Below are 24,200 nucleotides of genomic sequence, written 5' to 3'. Positions count from 1 at the left end.
TGCTTGCTTCCCCTTTGCCTTCTGCCATGATTGTAAGTTTCCTGAGGCCTCATCAAAAGCTGAGCAGAAGCTGTCATGTTTCCTGTACAGCCTGCCGAACCCTGAGCCAATTAAGCCTCTTTTCTTTATAAATTACCCAGTCTCAGGTATTTCTTTATAACAGTTCGAGAGCAGATTAATGCAGAGACCAATAAGCTGAATGACTCATTTTTCATAGGGATTAAAAATGAAAGCTCAGGTTTTTTATAGAGAAAAAAGAAAAAAATAAAATAAAACAAGGCTGGAGACAGAATGTGCAAAAACTAAAAGAAATCGTGAGCAAATTCATGCTACGTTTCTCAAAGTGTCATCTTTGAACCACTAGTTTATCGTGCAGGAAATGTTAAAATGCAAATTTCCAGCCTCATCTCAGATCCTCAATGTCCTCCACCACACATAATACCTCCCCTGGGGCTGTGGGGAGCTGTATTGCAAACAAACACTTCCTGTGACCCTGTTAAACAGTTCTGGGAGCTCGCACACACGGAAGAATGGCTCTGCCCTTTGTCAGTCAACCTTACTCTTTATTTATTTATTTATTCATTTATTTTCGTATCTTCAGAGCAATCAGGTATTTGGTGTCAATTAGTCTTTTTTTTTTTTTTTTTTTACTTCTCTGAGGGATTTATTGGTTCCTGTGAAATCTGTGAAGGCCACAAACACTCCATAGCCAGAGAATGACAACATATGATTTTCTTTTCAGTCTTGTAGTATCCACAGTAGTGATGTCTGTCCACGTACACGTGTCTGTCCAGAACACCCATTAAATTCCATGCCTGCTCTGTGTGTCACGGGGACAGGGACAGAAGACAGATTCACTGGTGGTACTTTCAAACAATGCGGTAGGCCTTCCCTTTGGGGTCTGCCATGACAACGATACCCCAGGTGGCAATGCTGAGGCCTATGACCATCTTCGTAATGGTCCATGGACTCGGGGGGTATCCCATCTTCATGGGCTTCCGTGCCACCCAGTACACGTACCCGCCGGCCCCCATCAGCCCCAACCCAGAAAGCACGCGGCAGCTCCAGCAGGTCTTCAGCAGGCGGTGTTCTGCTGGGGAGGTCGGCGCTCCGGGTGTAGCTGGGGGCGCAGGCTTGGCGGGCGGGGCGGCGGTACCGGGAGGCTTAGCGATATTGAAGGACTCAAAAGGCTGAGACAACCGAGACACCATGTTCTGGAACTCCTGGTGTCAATTAGTCTTATTCCCCTTATTCCAAAAGGTCTCTTGGCTGTCTTGTTACCTCCAACCACTTGACGATTGGGGCTAAATTTCATGAAGAAGATACTGCAATTTCTGTTAACTACTACTACTATTACTTCTTCTTCTCCTCCTCTTCTTTTGAGACAGGGTCTTGCTCTGTCACTCAGGGTAGAGTGCAATGTGCCATGGCAATCATAAACCCACTGTAACCTTGAATTCCTGGGCTCAAGCAATCTTCCCACCTCAGCTTCCTAGTGGCTGGGACTACAGGCATGCCTCTACCATGCCTGGCTGATTCTTTTATGTTTTGTAGAGGCAAGGTCTTGCTATGTTGCCCAAACTCGTCTCAAACTCCTGACCTCAGGCCATCCTCCCACCTTGGCCTCCCAAAGCACTGGGATTACAGATATGAACCACCACGCCTGGCCACTGGTAATTATTTTTTTTTAAAAAAAATTATTACGTTAAAACTTTTGTGGGTACATAGTAGCTGTATATATTTATGGGGTACATGACATAGGCATGCAATAAGCAATAATCACATCATGGAAAATGAGGTATCCATCCCCTCAAGCATTTATCCTTTGTATTACAGACAATCCAATTACACTCTTTTAGATATTTTTAAATGTACAATTAAATATCATTGACTATAATCACCCTTTCGTGCTATCAAATACTAGGTCTTACTCATTCTTTCTAACTGTATACACTTTTTGTACCCACTAACCACCCGCAGGCTGGGCGGAGTGGCTCAAGCCTGTAATCCCAGCACTTTGGGAGGCCCAGGCAGGCAGATCACTTGAGGCCAATAATTCAAGACCAGCCTGGCCAACATGGCGAAATCCTGTCTCTGCTAAAAATACAAAAATTAGCAGGGTGTAGTGGCGGGTGCCTGTAACCCCAGCTACTTGGGACGCTGAGGCATGAGAACTGCTTGAAACTGGGAGGTGGAGGCTGCAGTGAGCCAACATCATGCCACTGCACTCCGGCCTGTGACAGTGTGTGACTCTGTCTCAAAACAAAAACAAAAACTATCTCCGCTTACCCCCAACCCCTCACTACCCTTCCCAGCCTCTGGTAACTATCCTTCTACTCTCTATCTCCATAAGTTCAATTGTACTGATTTTTAGCACCCACAAATAAGTAAGAACATGTGAAGTTTGTCTTTCTGTGTTTGACTTATTTCACTTAAGATAATGACCCCCAGTTCCACACATGTTGTTACAAATGACAGAATCTCATTCTTTTCATGGCTGCACAGTACTCCATTGTATATATGCATCATATTTTCTTCATCCAGTGATATCTTGATGAACATTTAGGTTGCTTCCAAATCTTGGCTATTGTGAACAATGCTGCAACAAACATGGAGGTGATAGCTAATATACTGATTTCCTTTCTTTTGGGTATATACCCAGCAGTGGGATTGCTGGATGGCATGATAGCTCTATTTTTAGGGTTTTTTTTGAGGAACCTCCAAACTGTTGTCTATAATGGCTGTACTAATTTATATTCCCACCAACAGTGTATGAGGGTTCCCTTTCCTCCACATCCTCACCAACATTTGTTATTGCCTGTCTTTCAGAGATAAGCCATTTTAACTGGAGTGAAATGATATCTCACTGTAGTTTTGATTTGCATTTCTCTGATGATCAATGATGTTGAGCACATTTTTATGTGCCTGTTTGCCATTTGCATGGCTTCTTTGGAGAAATGACTATTCAAATCTTTTGACCATTTTTAAATCAGATTATTAAATTTTTCCTACAGAGAGGTTTGAGCTCCTTATATATTCTGGTTATTAATCTCTTGTCAGATGAGTAGTTTGCAAATTTTTTTCCCATTCTGTGGGTTGTCTCTTGACTTTGTTGATTGTTTCCTTGGCTGTGCAGAAGCTTTTTAACTCGATGTGATCCCATTTGTCCATTTTTGTTTGGTTGCCTATGCTTGTGGGGTATTACTCAAGAATTTTTTTGCCCAGACCAGTGTCCTGGAGAGTTTCCTCAGTGTTTTCCTGTAGTAATTTCATAGTTTGAGGTCTTAAGATCAAGTCTTTAATCCATTTTAATTTGATTTTTTTATATGATGAGTGGTAGGGGTCTAGTTTTATTTTTCTGTATATGGATATCCAGTTTTCCCAGCACCATTTATTGAAGAGACTGTCCTTGTTCCAATGTATATTCTTGGCAACTTTGTCAAAAATGAGTTAACTGTGGGTGTATAGATTTGTTTCTGGCTTCTTCATTCTGTTCAATTGGTCTATGTGTCTGTTTTTATGCCAGTACCATGCTGTTTTGATTACTATAGCTTTGTAGTATAATTTGAAGTCAGGTAATGTGATTTCTCCAGTTTTGTTCTTTTTGCTCAGGATAGCTTTGGTGAATCTGGGTCTTTGTGGTCCCATATAAATTTTAGGGTTGTTTTTTCTATTCCTGTGAAGAATGTCATTGGTATTTCGATAGGGATTGTATTTAATCTGTAGACTGCCTTGGGTAGAATGGACATTTTAACAATAATGATTCTTCCAATACATGAATATGGAATATGTTTCTATTTTTAAGTGTCCTCTTCCATTCCTTTCATCAGTGTTTTATAGTTTTTATTGTAGAGATCTTTCACATCTTTGGTTAACTCCTGGGTGTTTAATTTTATTTGTGGCTATTGTAAATGGGATTCCATTTCTGATTCTTTTTCAGATTGTTCACTGTTGGCATACAGAAATGCTACAAATTTTTGTATGTTGATTTTGTATCCTGTAACTTTACTGAATTTATTTATTAGTTCTAATAGTTTTTTGGTGGTCTTTAGGTTTTTTTTTTTTTAAATATAAGATCATATCATCTACATACAAGGATAATTTGACTTCTTTCTTTCCAATTTGGAGGCCGTTTATCTTTCTCTTGTTTAATTTTTCCATTTAGGACTTCCACTACTTTCCATTGGTGAAAGTGGACAAACTTGTTGTGCTCCAGATCTTAGAGAAAGGCTTTCAGTGTTTCCCCATTCAGTATGATACTAGCTGTGAGTCTGTCATATATGGCCTTTATTATGTTGAGGTATGGTCCTTCTATTCCCACCTTTTGGAGGGTTTTTATCATGAAGGAATGTTGAATTCTATCTAATGCTTTCTCAGCATCAATTGAAATGACCACATGGTTTTTGTCTTTCATTCTGTTGATATGATGTGTTATATCACATTGATTGGTTTGCGTATGTTTGACCATTCTTGCATCCCTGGGATAAATCTTACTTCATCATGATGAATGAATAACCTTTTTAGTGTATTGCTGAATTAGCTTGCTCATATTTTGTTGAGGATTTTTGCAACAATATTCATTAGAGGTATTGGCCTGTAGTTTTCTTTTTTTGATGTGTGTTTGTCTGGTTTTGGTATCAGGATGATACTGGCCTTGTAGAATGAGTTTGGAAGTATTTCCCTCTCCTCTATTTTTTCAGTTCATTTTGAGGAGGATTGGTATTATTTCTTCTTTAAATGTTTGGCAGAATTCGGCAGAGAAGCTATTAGGTCCCGGGCTTCTCTTTGCTGGGAGACCTTTTAATTATGGCTTTGATCTCATTATTTGTTATTGGTCTGTTCAGGTTTTGGATTTCCTCATGGTTCAATCTTGGTAGGTAGGTTGTATGTGTCTAGGAATTTATCCATTTCCTCTAGATTTTCCAATGTGTTGGCATACAGTTGCTCATAGTAGCCACTAATGATCCATTGAATTTCTGTGATATCAGTTGTAATGCCTCCTTTTTCATCTCTGATTTTATTTATTTTTGTCTTCTTTCTTTTTATCTTTTAGTCTGGATAATGATTTGCCGATTTTATATTTTCAGAAAACCAACTTTTTGTTCTACAGATCTTTTGTATTTTTCCTTCATTTTAAATTCATTCATTTCTTCTCTGATCTTTTTTTTTTTCGAGATGGAGTCTGGCTCTGTCACTCAGGAGGCACAAAGGTGTGATTTTGGCTCACTGCAACCTCCACCTCCTGGGTTCAAGCTATTCTCCTGCCTCAGCCTCTTGTGTAGCTGGGATTACTAGTGCACGTCACCATACCCAGCTAATTTTTGTATTTTTAGTAGAGACTGGGTTTCACCATGTTGGCCAGGCTGGTCTTGAACTCCTGACCTCAGGTGATTCACCTGCCTTGGCCTCCCAAAGTGCTGGGATTACAGACGTCAGCCACCACACCCCATCTGCTCTGATCTTTATTATTTCTTTTCTTCTGCTAATTTTGAGTTTGGTTTGCTCTTGCTTTTGTAGTTCTTTAACACGTACCATTAGGTTATTTATGGTTATTAGATTAGTTTTTCTTCTTTTTAAATGTAGATACTTATAATTATAAAATTCCCTCTTAGTACTGCTTTTGCTGTATTCCATAGGTTTTGGTATGTTCTGTTTCCATTATCATTTGTTTCAACAAATTTTTCAATTTCCCTTTTAATTTCTTCATTGACCCACTGGTCATTCAGGAGCATATTGTTTAATTGCTGTGTATTTGTATAGCTTCCAAATCTCTAGTTTTGTTACATTGTGGTCAGAGAAGATGCCTGACGTTATTTCAATTTTTTTGAATTTTTTAAATCCTTGTTTTGTGACTTAACATATGGTCTATCCTTGAGAATTATCCATGTGCTGAGGAGAAGAATGTGTATTCTGCAGCCTTCGGATGAAATGATCTGTAAATATCTATTAGGTCCATTTGTTCTATAGTGCAGTTTAAGCCTGATGTTTCCTTGTTGATTTTCTGTCTAGAAGATCTGTCCATTGGTGAAAGTGGGATGTTAAAGTCTCCAGCAATTATTGTACTGAGGGCTGTCTTTTTACCTTAAATAATATTTGCTGCTTCATATATCTGGATGCTCCAGTGTTGGGTGCATATATAATTGTTATATCCTCTTGCTAAACTGGCTCCTTGATTATTATATAATGACCTTCTTTGTTTCTGCCTCCTATAGAGACAAAGAAGGTTATTATATAATGATGAAAGAGTCCATTTTTTTTGTTGTTGTTGTCATTTTTTGAGATGAAATCTCACTCTTTCACTCAGGCTGGAGTGCAGTGGCACAATCTTGGCTCACTGCAATCTCTGCCTCCTAGGTTCAAGTGATTCCCCTGCCTCAGCCTCCCGAGTAGCTGGGACTACAGATGCCCACTACCGCACTCCGCTAATGTTTGTATTTTTAGTAGAGACACCTGACCATGTTGGTCAGGCTGGTCTGGAACTCCTGGCCTCAAGCAATCCACTCGCCTCAGCCTCACAAAGTGCTGGGATTACACGCATGAGCCACCACGCTTGGCCTCCTTTAGCATTTCTTATAGGACAGGTCTGGTGTTGATGAAAATCCCTTAGCTTTTGTCTGGGAAGGTCTTTATTTCCCCTTCATGCTTAAAAGATATTCTTTGCTGAATATATTATTCTAGGGTTAAAGTTTTTTTTTTCCCTTCAGCATTTAAAATATGTCACGCTAGTTTCTCCTGGCCTCTAAGGTTTCCACTGAAAAGTCTGAGGCCAGATGTATTGGAGCTCTATTATATTTTATTTGTTTCTTTCCTCTTGCTGTTTTTAAGATCCTTTCTTTATCTTTGACCTTTGAGAGTCTGATTATTAAATGCCTTGAGGTTGTCTTTTTTGGATTAAATCTGCCTGTTGTTCTATAACTTTCTTGTACTTGAATATTGATATCGTTCTCTGGGTTTGGGAAGTTCTTTGTTATTATCCCTTTCAATAAACTTTCTATCCCCATCTCTTCCTCAACCTCCTCTTTTTGGCCAATAGCGCTTAGATTTGCCCTTTTAAGGCTGTTTTCTATATCTTGTAGGCATGCTTCACTGTTTTTTACTCTTTTTGTTTGTCTCCTCTGACTGTGGATTTTCAAATAGCCTGTCTTCAAGCTCATTAATTCTTTCTTCTGCTTGATCACTTCTGTTATTAAGCGACCCAGATGCATTCTTCAGCATGGCAGTTGTACTTTTCAACACTAGAATTTCATTTTTTTTTTTATAACTTCAATCTCTTTGTTAAATTTTTCTGATAGAATTCTGAATTCCTGGCCAGGTGCAGTGGCTCACATCTGTAATGTCAGCACTTTGGGAGGCTGATCACTTGAGGTCAGGAGTTCAAGACCAGCCTAGCCAAAATGGCAAAACTCCATGTCTACTAAAAACACAAAAATTAGTTGGGTGTGGTGGCACACACCTGTAATTCCAGCTACTTAGGAGGCTGAGGTGGGAGGATCACTTGAACCTGGGAGGCAGAGGTTGCAGTGAGCCAAGATCGTACCACTGCACTCCAGCCTGGGCGTTCATCTCAAGAAAAAAAAAAAAAGAATTCTGAATTTCTGTTTTGTGTTTCTTAGATTTCTTTGAGTTTCCTCAACACAGCTACTTTGAATTCTCTGTCTGAAAGGTCACATATCTGTTTCTCCAGGATTGGTCCCTGGTTCCTTATTTATTTTGTTTGGTGAGGTCATTTTCTCCTGGATGGTCTTGATGCTTGTAGATGTTCATTAATGTCTGGGCATTGAAGAGTTAGGCGTTTATTGCAGTCTTCACAGTCTGGGCTTATTTGTGCCCATCCTTCTTGGAAAGGCTTTCCGGGTATTTTGAAGGAACTTGGGCCCCAGGTCCAATAATATTATGTTTCTTGCAGACTCATAGCTGTACAGCTCTGGTAGTCTTGGATAAGATCTGGAAGAATTCTCTAGATTACCGGGCAGACACTTTTATTTTTTTCTCCTATTTTTTCACAAGCAGAGTCTCTCCCTGACTCTGCTGAGCCTCCTGGAACTGGAGATGGAGGGACACAAGTACCCTGTAGCCACCACCACCAGGACTGTGCTGGCTCAGACGTGAAACCAGCACAGCACTGGGCCCCACCCAAGGCCCGCTGTAACTACTATCTCGCTACCACCCAAGTTCACTCTAGGACCTAGGGCTTTATGATCAGCATATGGCAAAGCCAGTCCGATTTATGTCCCTCCATTCAGGGCAGGGAGTTCCTCCAGACCTAGGTTGGTCCAGAAATGCTGTCTGAGAGCCAAGGATTTAAGTCAAAAACCTGAGAAATTTACTGGGTATTCTACTCTACTGCAGCAAAGCTGGCACTCAAACCGTAAGACAAATCCTTCCCACTTTTCTTTCCCTGTGGCCACCACCACAAGCACCCCACGAGAGGTTCTGCCAGGTGGCCGCTGATGTTCACTTAAAGCCCAAGGGCCCTTTTGTCAGCTGGTGATGAGTGCTGCCAGACCTGAGACTCACACTTCAGAGCAGTGGGCTCCCTTCTGGTCCATGGCAGGTCCAGAAATGCTAACCAAGAGCCTAGGCTTGGACTTGGGGACCTGAAGAGCCTGCTTATTGCTCCACCCCACTATGGCTGAGCTGGTACCTGAAGTGCAAGACAGAGTCCCCTTTACTTTCCCCTCTGTTTCTCTCAAACAGAAAGATCTTTCACTGTAGCCACCACGGCTGGGAATGTGCTGGGTCCCACTTGAAGCCAGCATGCCTCAGAGCCCAAGGCCCATAGTGTATTACCTGGGTATGGCTGGTGGTTATTCAGGGCCTAGGGGCTCTTTTGTCAGCAGGAGATGAATCCTGCCAGGTCTCCACTGTGAGAGGGCAGCACTAAGTTCAATGTAAAGTCCCCCGGTTGCTGTGTTCTCCCTCTCCCAAGCACAAAGATTTCTCTGCACCAAATGGCCACTGCTGGGGGGTGAGGGAAGGGTGACAAAAGCACCCTCCCAAGCCACCCCGGCTGGTGTCTCAGTAGGTTCCATGCCTGCCCAGTCCACTGGCTCTGAGCCCAGCTCAGCACTAGGACTTGCCTAGGAATTGCACTCCTTGTGACCGAGACTGACCCTTAAGTTCACTGAGTGCCCCAGAGCACTCCAGCCCAGGGTAATGAGGCTTGCTGGAACTCAAGCTCCCACCACTGGGATGGACAATTTCTCTCTGGCTAGAGCTGGGCCAAATGAACATCAGCTGAGTAGAACCTGGTTCTGCTTTCCACTGTAACAGGGGAGCACAGGGTTCAATGCAAAGCCTCACAATTGCTGCACTCTCCCAAGCACCCAGATTCTCTGTGCCACATGGCCGCTGCTGGGGGATGAAGGAGGGGTGGCGTCAGTGCTTCAACGCTGTCTTTCCTGCCCTCTTCAATGTCTCTTTCAGTGATATAAAGTTAAAATCAGGTACTATGATTGCTCACCTGATTTTTGGTTCTTATGATGGTGCTTTTTGTGTGTAGTTAGTTGTTAAAATTTGGTGTTGCTATGTGGAGGATGAACAGTATAAGCCTCTATCAGCCGTCTTGCTCTACCCCATTCTCAGTTAATTTCTCAGGCACCAATAAGTGTGTGTAACTGTAATATGTCCATTACCCAATGTGCACAGCAAGTCAATGTGCTGATATACTGGGTTGCAGCAGAGAAAGAGGTTTAATCGAAGGGTTGCTGAATCAGGAAATGGGAGTAAACCTAAAATCCATCTTCCTGAGGAATTTGGGGCTAGGGTTGTTAAGGGTTTTGGAGTTGGCTGAAGTGTGGAGATATTGATTGGTCAAAGAGTGCAGGGTGAAATCATGGGCCAGGGAGATGAAAAAACGTGTTCTCATGCTGATTCAGTTCTGCTGTGGGGGTCTTCAAACTGGTTGGCATCAGCCATTCCACTGGAATTCAGAGTCTTCTTAAGCAATTCTTAAACAAGTCTTATGAATCGAATGTCAGAAATCCTATCTATAGGAAAAACAGGGCTGCAAATGGCCAGTATCTAGTGCTATGTGACTTTTGGTTACAAAGAAGTGGGTCAAAATATAGCCTGATTAATGCTTAATTATAGCTAAATTTCTCTCCAAAATTCTTATTGACCCTGTGAGAATGGCTTTATTAGTAATTGATAAGTCAAGTCTGTGCTTTCTAGCAATAACACTGGGTACTTCTACCCTAGTAGAAGGCACCCACATATAGCCAATGTCTTATCCTTGCTTCTCTGCTCTTCTATGTGTTGAATTAATTTTAGCTGGGCTGGGAACAGTGACCTTCAACATGGCTCCAATCACTTTATACTTACCAGGGAAGCTTTTTAAACATTTTATTCCTAGGCTTCAGTTTATATGTACATAAGTCAAAGTTCCTGGAGGCAGTGGTCTAAAATCTGTATCTTTATCTTTATCTTCCTGAATAATTTTAGGACCATATTTAGCATTTGGAAACCTCCGGCATAGGCTATGCAAACAGAAACTCTCTTATCTAACCTCTACTTAACTGGCTTTTCAATTTTGTAAAATGTAAGAAATGAGGCTCACAGCATGTTGCTACCCTTCCTGTATTCTCTAGTGGTAATTATTGCTTAGTGTGTATTCTTTCAGGCCATTTCTAATGTACTTCAATAGATACATATGTGCTTATTAAATATACATAGTAGAAAATATGCTTTTAAGAAAATGGCATGCCTGATGAATCATTCTGCAACTTGCTTTTTTTTTTTGAGACGGAGTCTCGCTCTGTCGCCCAGGCTGGAGTGCAGTGGCACCATCTCAGCTCACTGCAAGCTCCGCCTCCCGGGTTCACGCCATTCTCCTGCCTCAGCCTCTCTGAGTAGCTGGGACTACAGGCGCCCGCCACCACGCCCGGCTAATTTTTTTTTGTATTTTTAGTAGAGACGGGGTTTCACCGTGTTAGCCAGGATGGTCTCGATCTCCTGACCTCGTGATCCACCCGCCTCAGCCTCCCAAAGTGCTGGGATTACAAGCGTGAGCCACCGCGCCCGGCCCAACTTGCTTTTTACACCTACCAATGGAATTTGGAGATCTTCCCAGATTAGAATACATGGCTCCATCTCATCCTTATTAATAGCTGCTGAGTTTTTCAAAGATGGACATGGTTTATTTAGGTGGTCATTTATTGATGGACATTTTAAGCTTAACATTTCTTCCTATTTTAAACAATGGTCCAATGAATATGCTTATACATTTTTTCTTGTGTGCATGGAGGTTAAAATGCAGACACTGAGTGTGCATTTTAAACATTTCAGTAGAATCTGTCAAATTCCACTTACAGGTTACTGTGCCAATATATATTCCCACCAGCAGAGCACGAAATATCTATTTTCTCCATGGTCTTGCCAATATTCGACAATACCAAACTTGATTATTTATTTATTTGACACAGGGTCTTGCTCTGTCGCCCAGGCTGGAGTGCAGTGGTGCGATCACTGCTCACTGCAGCCTCAACCTTCCAGGTTCAAGTGATCCTCCCACCTCAGCTTTCCAAGGAGCCGGGACTACAGGTATGCACCACTATGTCCAGCTAATTTTTGTATTTTTTTGTAGAGATGGGGTTTTGCTATGTTGCCCAGGTTGGTCTCGAACTCCTCAGCTCAAGCGATCTGCCCACCTCAGCCTCCTAAAGTGTTGGGATTACAGGCATAAGCCACCGCATTTGGCCCAAACTTGATTTTTTTTTCTTGCCAATATATCTAAAAAGTGTTACTTCATTTTAATAAAAATTTGCATTTTGCCATTTTTAATGAGGCTGTGTTTTCACATATGTTTATTGACCATTTCTATTTCCACTTTTTTGAACTGCCTGTTGATGCATTCTTATAAATAATTGTGTCAGTAATATTTTTGTTTTTGAAAATTAAACTTTTCTCTTAATTTTTAATTTTTAAAAATGTACATTTGGGGCATAGTAATAATTTAATACATTTATATTATTTGTAAAGATCAAATCAGTGTAATTGAGATATCCATTACCTTAAATATTTGTCTTTTATTTATGCTAGAAACACTTGCATTATTCTTTTCTAGCTATTTTGAAATATGCAATAAACTATTGTAAGCTATAGTTTACAAATATAGTCACTGTACTGATCTAGCAAACACTAGATCCTATTTCTTCTATCAGACTGTATATTTGTACCCATTAACCCACCTTTCTTCATTCCCCTCACCCTTCCTGGCCTCTGGTAATGACAAATTTATTTTCATCTTCATGAGATCCACTTTTTAAGCTCCCACATAGGAATGAGAACATGTGATATTTGCCTTTCTGTGCTTGGCTTATTTTGCTTAACATAGTAACCTCTAGTTCCATCCAAGCTCCTATAAATGACAGGATGTCATTCTGTTTTATAGATTAACAATATTCCATTGTGTATATATACCACATTTTCTTTATCCTTTCGCCCAATGATGGGTACTTAGGTTGATTCCATAGTTTGGTTATTGTGAATAGTGCTCCAGTAAACATGAGAGTGCAGATATCTCTTTGACATATTGAATTTGCTTCTTTTGTATATATACCCAGTAGTGAAATTGCTGGATCATATAGCAGTTTTTAGTTATTTGAGAAACCTCTATATATTTTTCCATAATACCTGTACTAATTTACATTCTCACCACCAGTGTATGAGTGTTCCTCTTTCTCCACATTCTCAACAGAGTCTGATATTCCTTGTCTTTTTGATAAAAGCCATTTTAACTGACTTGTGATAACTCATTGTGGTTTTGATTTGCATTTCTCTGATAATGAGTGATGTTGAACATTTTTTTATATACCTGTTGGCTATATGTATGTATTTCTTTTGAGAAATGTCTATTCAGATTGTTTGCCCATTAAAACAATTGAATCATTTGTGTGGGTTTATTTTTTTTATTTTTTTTTACCATTGAATTGTTTGAGCTCCTTATATATTCTGGTTATTAATTTCTTGTTAGGTGGATAGTCGTAAATATTTTCTCCCATTCTGTGGGTTGTCTTTTTGCTCTGTTGCTTGTTTCTTTTGCTGTGCAGAAGCTTTTTAGCTTGATATAATCTCATTTGTCTATTGTTGCTTTGGTTGCCTGTGTTCTAGAGGTCTTACACAAAAATCTTTGCCCTGACCAATATCTTGGAGAGTTTCCCCAATGTTTTCTTCCAGTAGTTTCATGTCTTAGATTTAAGTCTTTAATCTAGTTTGGTTAGTTCTGTTGTATACTGTAAGAAATAGTGGTCTAGTTTCATTCTTCTGCATATGGTTGTCCAGTTTTCCCAGCACCATTTATTGAAGAGACTGTCCTTTACCCATGGTATGTTCTTGGTGCCTTTGTCAAAAATGAGTTGGCTGTAAATGTGTGGATTTATATCTAGGTTCCCTATTTTATTCCACTGGTGTATGTGTTTGTTTTTATGCCAGTACTATGCTGATTTGGTTACTATAGCTTTGTAGTACATTTTGAAGTCACATAATGTGATGCCTCCAGCTTTGTTCTCTTTAATTAAAAAAAAAAAATTAGAGGCAGGTTCTTGCTCTGTCACTCTGGCTGGAGTGCAGTGGTGTGATCATGGCTCACGGCAGCCTCAACCTTCTGGGCTGAAATACTCCTCCTGCCTTGGCCTGCCAAAGTGCTGAGATTACAGGTTCAAGCCATCACACCTGGCCTAGCTTTGGTTTATTTTGCTCACGACTGCTTTGCCTACGTAAGGTCTTTTGTGGTTTCATGTAAATTTTAGGATTTTGTTTCCATTTCTGTGAAGAATGTCATTAGTATTTTGATTGAGATTGCATTGGATCTATAAATTGGAGTAGGATTATCATTTTCATAATATTAATGATTTCAATTCATGAGCCTGGAACATCTTTCCATTCTTTGTGTCCTCTTCAATTTCTTTAATCAGTACTTTATAGTTTTCCTTATATATATATCTTTAACTTCTATGGATATATATGGATATATTGGTTCCTAGATATTTTATATTCTTTGTAGCCATTGTAAATGAGATTGCTTTTTTGATTTGTTTTTCAGATTGTTATTACCCACTTATAGTAGCTTATGTAAGTGCTACTGATTTTTGTATGTTGATTTTGTATCCCACAATTTTACTGACTTTGTTATTTCTAACAATGTTTAGGTGAAGTCTTTAGGTTTTTCTAAGTATAAGATTATATTGGCTAGGCATAGTGGCTCATGCCTATAATCCTAGTACTTTGGGAGGCCAAAGTGGGTGGATCACTTGAACCCAGGAGTTCGAGACCAGCCTGGGCAACAAGGCAAAATCCCATCTCTACGAAAAAATACAAAAATTAGCCAGACATAATGGTGTGTGCCTGTAGCCCCAACTACTCAGGAGGCTGAGGCAGGAGGATTGCTTGAGCCTGAGAGATTGAGGCTGGAGTGCAGTTACACCACTGTACTCCAGCCTGGGTGAGACAGAGAGGGAGACCCTATCTCAAAATAAAAATAAAAATAAAGTTATGTCATCTGTGAACCAGACTGAGTTGACTTCTTCCTTTCCCATTTGGAAGCCCTTTATTTCTATCTCTTGCCTAATTGCTGTGGCCAAAATAAAACTGTTTTTAACCCTAGAGAAAACTGAGCAGCCATAGTCTACCAGTGAGTTAGGCTTTGGAGATGGTGTGTCCCGTGTTCTGAATATTTGCCTCCCTCACCAAATCCAAATGTTGAAATCCTAATCCCTGAGGCAATGGTACTGGGCGGTCGAAGCCTTTAGGAGGTGATTATATTACAAAGGTTGAACCCTCATGAATGAGATTTGTGTCCTTATAAATTAGGCCTGAGACCCCTTACTTCCACCTTGTGAGGACACAGTGAGAAGTTTCCCTCCATTAGGAAGGTGGCCCTCAACCAGACACCAAATCTGCTGTTGCCTTGATCTTGGACTTCCCAGCTTCAGAACTGTGAGAAATAAAATTTCCGTTATCTATAAGCGACCCAGTTTATGATATTTTGTGATGGCAGCCTGAGTGAACTAAAACGGTGGGGTATGACATCTTTGAGCTCATCAGGATATGCTGTGGTATAGTTAAGACTGATTGAATTTGTAACAGTAGGACTGATCCATTGATTACGTGGCCTACTGCAGTATGCAGAAAGACAAAGGGGTGGAATCCCTCACCTTACACTAATTAGTACCTGTCAGGGTTTAGTGCAGGAAAAAGCTATTTTAATCAGGAAGGAACTTAGTAGAGAAAGTTAGATGCTTATAAAACCATTGAAAGGTGGTTTTGAAAGGAGCAAAAATTGGTGACTGTGACTAGGCTTTTGGCTTCAAGGTGATACACTGCCACTTCTGGGGTCCAGAGGTCAAGAAGCCACTGTGGCAGTACAATGGGCAATGTATTGCCCAGCACTGCCCACACTCACATCTGTTGGAGCCCATGTGTGCTCTTGCACCTCCACAGGAATACAATGGCCTTCACCTCTCTTTCGCTTTCTTTTCCTAACTTCATCCCTCCCTCCCTTCCTCCCTCCCCTCTCTCTCTTTCCCTTTCTTTCTTTTCTTTTCCTTTTCTTTCTTTCTTTCTCTTTCTTTCTTTCTCTTCTCTTCCTTCCTTCCTTTCTTTCTCTTTCTTTCTTTTTCTTTCCTTTCTTTCTTTCGTCTCTTTCTTTCTCTCTCTCTCTTTCTTTCTCTTTTGACAAGGTCTCACTATGTTGCCAAGGCTGGTCTCAGACTCCTGAGTTCAAGTGATCTGCCTACTTCAGCCTCCCAAAGTGTTAGGATTACAGGCATGAGCCACCGTGCCCAGCCTAGCCACTGTGCCTCACCTTCTTCTATTTTCAAATGTCATGTAACTGCCTCAAGGGCAGAGACTACATCTAAACTCCTAGCTGCAAGGGAGCCTGGATACTGTAGTTTTTAGCTGTCAGTGCAAAAAAACAGAGCATGTGAAGAGAATAGCAGTGGATGCTGAATATCAAAAGTCTCCATCCTTCCAAAGTACAGTCATGTGCCACATAACCATGTTTTGGTCAATGACGAACCACATGTATGATGGTGGTACCATAAGATTATAATGGAGCACATATAGAAACCCGATACCTGGCACAAGATACTGGCACTGCACATTAAGTGGGGGAAATGATTGATATTCAATAATGGTGATAGGGCATTTAGTTTTCCATATGAAGAATATATATAAATAATAATATATATGCCTTCTAGGTCTGTGGAAGTACACGCTATGATCTTTGTACAATGACAAAATCTAGTGATGCGTTTCTCAGAATGTGTCCCAGTTGTTAAGCTCCACATGACTATTGAAACTTAAGTTGCCATCTGGCACTTATTAGGTGCCTACCTCCTTCAAAGCATTCTCATTTATCTAATAGATGAATGAATAATCACTTAATAGGTAGAATTTCCATTAAGTGTATCAAACTCTGCTGATAGACAGTACTCAGTATCTGTAGTACTCTGCAACTCTCCCCATTCCCCATTTAAGATATTAGGGTCTGGCAGGTGCAGAAGTGAAATGGGAGGCAACAGAAGCTCTCTCAGTCCCTTCCTCTCTCAAATCAGATCCCTTTACAGCTGCTCATCTTCAGGTCAGAGGCAGTGCAACTGTATAACTTGAAATCATGTAGTCTATTTTCTAACATTTTATTATCAGTAGATCATGTTTTCTTTACTCAAACACATTATGTGTAATAGCCCTCTTCTAGCCACTCTCATGGCATATTACTGTATGAAACACTTACATCAAAGATAAAATGTGACTCTTTTTGACATCTTGAAAGCATCTACCCCCAAAACATATCTACAGCAAACATTTATTGTTGGTGAAATCTTTCTAGTAGATTACAGTTAATACATTATTGGTTTATTATCATTTGCATATGTATGAGCAACACTACGTTTTTTTAAAAAAGGCTAGCTTGGAACCCAGGCACCACATGCCATTACTGGCTTCCTGAGTACACATCTTTTAGATCTTACCTACAATTCTCTCCTAGAAATTATTGTTTGAATGCTGTGTCCAGAAGGTAACATATATATGTGTGTACACACACACATACACACACGTATGAAAAGCTAAATTGCTGCTTAGACATATAGGAAAGTTTTTCAAATTTTTGAATTCATAAAGTCTATCAACCTGATAGCATTTCTCAAAAAATTTATTCAATGGATAGAGGACTTGTGCTTTTCTTTTTTTTTTTTTGAGACGGAGTCTCTCTCTGTCGCCCAGGCTGGAGTGCAGTGGCGCAATCTTGGCTCACTGCAAGCTCCGCCTCCCGGGTTCACGCCATTCTCCTGCCTCAGCCTCTCCAAGTAGCTGGGACTGCAGGCGCCCGCCACCACGCCCGGCTAATTTTTTTTTTTTTGTATTTTTAGTAGAAACGGGGTTTCACCATGGTCTCAACCTCCTGACCTCATGATCCGCCCGCCTCGGCCTCCCAAAGTGCTGGGATTACAAGTGTGAGCCACTGCACCTGGCCACTTGTGCTTTTCTTTTATTCTATTGAGAAATTCTCAAACCTCTAAGAAATTGTGCAGAGGAAATTTAAATCATATGAAGGACATAGTCAAAATGTGTAGCTACAAGGACTACGCATTTCAATTGTTGAGAAATAGTTTATTCTCAATAATTTGTGAATGTTTGTTTTAATCTGCCAAATTCTGAGGAAGATAGTGTAAAAAGATATGCTTTTTAAGGTATTTTTAATAAACCTGGTAACTTTTTGATCAGAGGACATTCAAATAAAATGTAGAGTATAGAGCAGAAATTCAGATGCAGTTTTTTAAAAAAAGTGATGTATGGGCCGGGCTTGGTGGCTCACACCTGTAATCCCAGCACTTTGGGAGGCTGAGGCAGGCTTATCACTTGAGGTCAGGAATTCAAGACCAGCCTGGCCAACACGGTGAAACCCCATCTCTACTAAAATACAAAAATTAGCTGGGCATAGTGGCGCGTGCCTGCAGTCCCAGCTACTCAGGAGGCAGAGTTGAGAGAATCGCTTGAAACCGGGAGGTTGCAGTGAGCCTAGATCACGCCATTGCACTCCAGACTGGGTGACAGAGCGAGACGTGGTCTCAAAAAAAAAAAAAAAAAAAAAAGTGATACATGAAGGCCTAAGTGGATTTTGAGTTTATCTAATTTATTGTTCTCAAATAGGCCTAGAATCTAAAATAAAGAAATAGGATAATACTTTTTTTTTGTATTGCTTCTGAAGTGATACAAATGAAATTATATCTTCCTCAGACCTTCTCCAAGCTATAAAAATTCATAGACTATTTGAAAATAAGCCTTGCTACTAGTCTTATCAAAAACTTCAAAATGTTTCTACTTCTTTGAAGTGCAATTGGTGGCATGAAAAGAACCCAGAACTAGAAGATAAAGGGCACAACTGGGTTTTAGCCCTGGCTTCTTTTTTTTTTTCTTTTTCGAGATGGAGTTTCACTTTTGTTGCCCAGGCTGGAATGCATGATCTTGGCTCACTGCAACCTCCACCTCCTGGGTTCAAGTGATTCTCCTGCCTCGGCCTCCTGAGTAGCTGGGATTACAGGCTCCCGCCATCACACCCAGCTAATTTTTGTGTTTTTGGTAGAGACGGGGTTTCACCATGTTGGCCAGGCTGGTCTCGAACTCCTGACCTCTCAGGTGATCCACCCACCTTGGCCTCCCAAAGTGTTGGGATTACAGGTGTGAGCCACTGCACCCAGCCTAGCCTAGCCCTGGCTTCTTTTCTTACAAGTTGTGTGTCCTTGGGCATTTATTTAAACTTTCTGATCTGCAGTTTTCTTTATCTGTGAAGTCGACAATTGTAAAGATTAAATGAAATAACTTTTGAACAGTGCTTTTCAAACTAGAAAACACAGCAAATATTTGATTATGAGGTAGGTTTGTCCAAGTCCCAACAGCTGTGGGAGGACTGAAAATAAAAGATAAAGTTTTTAAGCTTTCAATTGTATGTGCTAAAGGAGGATGGCCAGGATGGTGAAGTGTGCAGTGACCTTGTGGTTAGAAATGTGGTTGAAGGAACTAAGACTGTTACTCTGAAGCCTGAACACTGGGGTTGCAGAGAGGAGAATCAATATTTACAGCCTGGCCTGGTGGGAGTCCTACTGTATGACTTGGCCTTCAGCAGTGTCAGATTTTTAAAAATATTCCTGTTTTATTTGGAAATGAGTTATCACCTCGCCTTGCTCATTTACCTCTCATCTTAACATTCCGTTAATCTAAAAACCAGGAAGGATGCAGACTTAGGTCTTCAGATGTCTCAGGCTCATCTCTCTGTGCTTATAGAATCTTTTAAGGCCAGAGGAGAGGTAGGTGACACCTGGATGTAGTCACAAAACAAAGGTCAACATGCATATCTTGGTGGAAATCTGAAGGAAGTGGAACAGGAGGAAAATGAAGACACAACTTTGAGGCACATATGGATTGGAAGATGTCTAATGGAAGGTCTGGATGCCTCTCAGAATTCTCTGAAGTTATACTTTTTAAGGTATAAGTGACTCATGACAGGAGGAGTGGAGAGCTGGTGACCAATGTGAAAATTGCTCAGGAATGCGGATTGATGTTTGGAACATCAATTTCCATACTTTATATACTTTTTACTATTCAATCAAATTAAGACTGATGTTTGGAACTCCAATTTCCACAGTTTCTATTGCTTCTCTTTTCTCATAGTAGTCTTTCTACCTCTTTTTATTTAACCAAGTAAGACACAGTGAGTTTAATTAATTTGGGTTTTTTTTTTTCCCCAGTTGGGAAGATCTGTCGATATTTCATAGGCAGCAAAAAGAGGCACTAAAAGGGACCTATTAAAATATTTTAGTCACTTCTGAAGATCCAAAGACAGGTTCTTTTTTTGCAAAGCTTTATTCTCTTTTTATGAATTCCTCTTTTTGCTGATTTGTCTTTTATTTCTTTCTTTTTTTTTTTTTTTTTTTGAGACAGAGTTTTACTCTGTCTCCCAGGCTCGAGTGCAGTCGCATGATCTCGGCTCACTGCAAGCTCCACTTCCCGGGTTCAAGTGGTTCTCCTGCCTCTGCTTCCTGAGTAGCTGGGACTACAGGCATACACCACCATGCCCAGCTAACTTTTGTTTTTTTTGTAGAAATGGGATTTCACCATGTTGGCCAGGCTGGTCTCGAATGCCTGACCTCAAGTAATCCACCTGCCTCGGCCTCCCAAAGCACTGGGATTACAGGTGTGAGCCACCATGCCCAGCCTGATTTGTCTTTTGTGATTACTCAAAGATCAAACAGCTCCTACAATGTACGTCAGTTTTACAGACCTGGCAAGGTAGCCCTTTGGCTTGCCTTCATAGTTGTGAACCTGCAATTAAGTCATCAAAAATTTTCAGCCTGCTACCTATTTACAATGTAAACAAGTGACTGCTAGTATCAAGATATTTGTGAATACAGAATTTTTTTTTCTTTTTTTCAGAGGGAGTGTCGCTCTGTCGCCCAGGCTGGAGTGCAGTGGCACAATCTCGGCTCACTGCAACCTCCGCCTCCTGGGTTCAAGTGATTCTCCTGCCTCAGTCTCCATGGCTGGGACTACAGGCATGCACCACCACATCCGGCTAATTTTTTGTATTTTTAGTAGAAACGGGGTTTCACCATGTTAGCCAGGCTGGTCTCGAACTCCTAACCTCAAGCAATCCACCCACCTTGGCCTCCCAAAGTGCTGGGATTACAGGCGTGAGCCACCATGCCTGGCCTGAATACAGAATTTTTGAAACATTTCTTTGGCTAAAACAGCATTTTTAAATAAGGAAATTTGCAAAAAGAATTGAGGTTTCATTAGAGACATGAAGATTTAATTTGAGTTGTAATTTTTGACATAATAAAGAGTGAAGCAAAGTTTTTCAGAGATTTGAGCTATTTCATTGTGTTGACAGGTGTAATGATTATAGCATCATAATCTACATGGATGTGGCTTCACTAAACAGAAAATATAACATTTTGTATAATTAGAAGTTTGCTGTTTTGAGTACACCTTCTTCCATCTATTTATACCCACAAGTGTACCAGGGAAACACTTTCCCTCCAAATGCAGTGGGGTAGATATGAGTTGCTCTACATACTTGGGTGTATGAATTGTCACCTTATCTACATGTTCTAAAATTAGCTCTGATTCTTAACCTCCACTAGCCAAAGCAGTGAGAAAGTCCATTTCGGATATGTTTTGGGAAATTTCCCCCTTTTGTTACGGTCACCTAAAAATCCAAGTTGAAGACTCTACTTCCAGGTATCATTCTAGCGTTTATTACTGGAAAAGTTTCTCTAAATATGTAGATCACTGGAAGTAAGAGGAAGAACAGGGTTCTCTGAGTGAAGATGGCTTTTGGAATTACTTGGCTGCAACTGTCATTTGCTACTTTAAGATTTTATTTATTGATTTTTTTTGAAACAGTCTCACTCTGTTGCCCAGTCTGGAGTGCAGTGGTGCGATCTCAGCCCACTGCAACCTCTGCCTCCGAGGTTCAAGTGATTCTCCTGCCATAGCCTCCTGAGTAGCTGGGACTACAGGCACACGCCACCACGCTTGGCTAATTTTGTATTTTAGTAGAGACAAGGTTTCAGCTGCTCTGCCTATGGAGTAGCCATCGTTTTATTCATTCACTTTAATAAACTTGCTTTTTTTTTTTTTTTAAATGAAAACCGCTCTGTTGGCCAGGGTGGTCTTGAACTTCTAACCTTAAGTGTTGCACTTGCCTCAGTCTCTCAAAGTGCTGGAATTACAGGTGTGAGCCACTGTGCTCGGCCTGCCGTTTTCTATTGATAATTTTCTTCTCTTCCTTGGGGAGAGTAAGAGGGAGAGAACACAGTCTGAGTAGTTCCTGTTCAAAATAAGCTGGGCGCAGTGGCTCACGCCTGTAATCCCAGCAATTTGGGAGGCCGAGGAGGGCAGAACACCTGAGGTCAGGAATTTCAGACCAGCCTGGCTAACATGGTGAAACCCCGTTTCTACTAAAAATTCAAAAAATTAGCTAGGCCTGGTGGCGCTTGCCTGTAATCCCATCTACTCGGGAGGCTGAAGCAGGAGAATTGCTTGAACCCGGGACGTGGAAGTTGCAGTGAGCTGAGATCGTGCCATTGCATTCCAGCTTGGGCAACAAGAGCAAACCTCCATCTCAAAATAAATAAATAAATATAGAAAAATAATCGAAGTTGGGAAGGGTCATTGTCCTGTTCAGCCAATGGGGTGGGGCCCAGTCTTAACTGGAAGCATTGGGTTTCGTTGCCTCAGTCTGTTCTGCTACAGGGCTTTGCTACTCAAACCGGCCCTCCCTGCCCTTGGACAGGGATTCTTTCCGCAGGCTCAGGGACACTGTTCCCATGGTGTGTCCGGAATTGGTGGCTTCTTGGTCTGACTTCACGAATCAAGCCGCAGACCCTCACGGTGACTGTTACAGTTCTTAAACGTGGTGTGTCCGGAGTTTGTTCCTTCTGATGTTTGGACGTGTTCGAGTTTCTTCCTTCTGGTGGGTTCGTGGTCCCGCTGGCTTCAGGAGTGAAGCTGCAGACATTCGCTGGGAGTGTTACACCTCTTAAGGCGGCACTGGAGTTGTTCATTCCTCCCAGTGGGTTCGTGATCTCACTAGCTTCAGGAGTGAAACTACATAACTTCAGGTGAGTGTCACAGCTCATAAAGGCGGCAGGGACCCATAAAGTGAGCAGCAGCAAGTCTTATTGCAAAGAACAAATGAACAAAGCTTCCACAACATGGCAGAGGACCCAAGCAGATTGCTGCTACTGGCTCTGGCAGGCTGCTTTCATTCCCTTAGCTCTGACTCCACCTACATCCCGCTGATTCGCCCATTTTACAGAGAGCTGATTGGTCCATTTTACAAAGAGCTGATTGGTCTGTTTTACAGAGAGCTGACTGGTCCGTTTTGACAGGGTGCTGATTGGTGCGTTTACAATCCCTGAGCTAGACACAGAGTGCTGATTGGTGTATTTACAATCCTCTAGCTAGACATAAAAGTTCTGTAAGTCCCTACTAGATTAGCTAGACACAGAGCACTGATTGGTGCATTTACAAACCTTGAGCTAGATACAGGGTGCTGATTGGTGCGTCCATGACCCCCCCCCACCCCAGCTAGACACAGAGTGCTCATTGGTGCATTTACAATCCTCCAGCTAGACAAAAAAGTTCTCCAAGTCCCCACTCCACTCAGGAACCCAGCTGGCTTCGCCTAGTGGATCCCGCCCCAGGGCTGCAGGCAGAGCGGCTCGCCAGTGCCCCGCCGAGCGCCCGCACTCCTCAGCCCTTGGGCGATCGATGGGATCCGGCGCCTGGGAGCAGGGGGCGGGGAGGGGGCGGGGCGGCTGTACTCGGGCTCGGGGGCTCGGGGGCTCGGGGGCTCGGGGCTCGGGGCTCGGGGGCTCGGGGGCTCGGGGGCTCGGGGGCTCGGGCATGGCGGGCTGCCGGTCCGGAGCTATGCCCCGGGGGGAGGCAGCTGAGGCCTGACGAGCATTCGAGGGTGGACCCGGCAGGCTGGCACTGCTGGGGGACCCGGCGCACCTTCCGCAGCTGCTGGCCCGGGTGCTAAGCCCCTCACTGCCCGGTGCGGTGGCGCCGGCCGGCCGCTCCAAGTGCGGGGCCCGCCGAGCCCGCGCCCATCCGGAACTCGCGTTGGCCCGCGAGCACCGGGCACAGCCCCGGTTCCCGCCTGCGCCTCTCCCTCCACACCTCCCTGCAAGCAGAAGGGTTCCTCAAGCGCGGCCAGAGTGGACACCGTGGCCTGAGGAGGTGCCGAGAGCGAGCGAGGGCTACTAGCACGTTGTCACCTCTCAGTGGGTCTCTCCACTGACCACTGCCTCAGCCCACGGACACCCTCGCTGTGGTTCCCAAGGTATCTGTGTCCCCAGCCTGGCTCTCTGGCTTCCTGAAGCCATGTCTTACTGGTGCTCCATGCATGCGAATCGTGGGCCTCTTATCACTCTCAGAGGCTCCTTCTCTTTCTCTAGTCTTGGAGAAATATCTCTTAAGTTTCAGCATCAGCTTCTTCTCTCTCCCCTTTGTAGACTTCTATCTCACCCACCTGCAAAAGAAGAAACAGTGTGAGGGGCCCTGTTTTATCAGGCTTGGCAACAATAGCTGTTAGCGCAAATCTACCCATCCTAGCCCCCCACGTTCACTTAAGTAAGCCAGAGTGGAGCAGGAAATCTGGTCTACCTGGTGTAGGTATCAGGGAACAGAAA

General features: G+C 42.2%; 1 protein-coding gene across 2 annotated transcripts; it reads right to left on the bottom strand.

Moving 5' to 3' along the window:
• Positions 1 to 638: 638 nt before the first annotated feature.
• Positions 639 to 1,211, bottom strand: DMAC1 (distal membrane arm assembly complex 1). 2 transcript variants are annotated; one of them, XM_030818944.1, is made up of 2 exons: positions 1,017 to 1,211; positions 639 to 933 (listed from the first exon to the last, which is right to left on the bottom strand). In XM_030818944.1, the coding sequence occupies exons 1-2, from the start codon at positions 1,209 to 1,211 to the stop codon at positions 739 to 741; spliced, it is 390 nt and encodes a 129-aa protein (XP_030674804.1). In that variant the 3' UTR covers positions 639 to 738. The 2 variants fall into 2 exon arrangements, with proteins under 2 accessions (XP_030674804.1, XP_004089017.1); XM_004088969.3 differs by having other exon boundaries at positions 850 to 1,211.
• Between the last annotated feature and the right edge of the window lie 22,989 nt (positions 1,212 to 24,200).

The sequence above is a fragment of the Nomascus leucogenys genome, chromosome 9 (genome assembly GCF_006542625.1).
Source record: "Nomascus leucogenys isolate Asia chromosome 9, Asia_NLE_v1, whole genome shotgun sequence".
Classification (NCBI taxonomy): domain Eukaryota; kingdom Metazoa; phylum Chordata; class Mammalia; order Primates; family Hylobatidae; genus Nomascus; species Nomascus leucogenys.
This window is presented reverse-complemented; position numbering and strand designations above follow the sequence as displayed.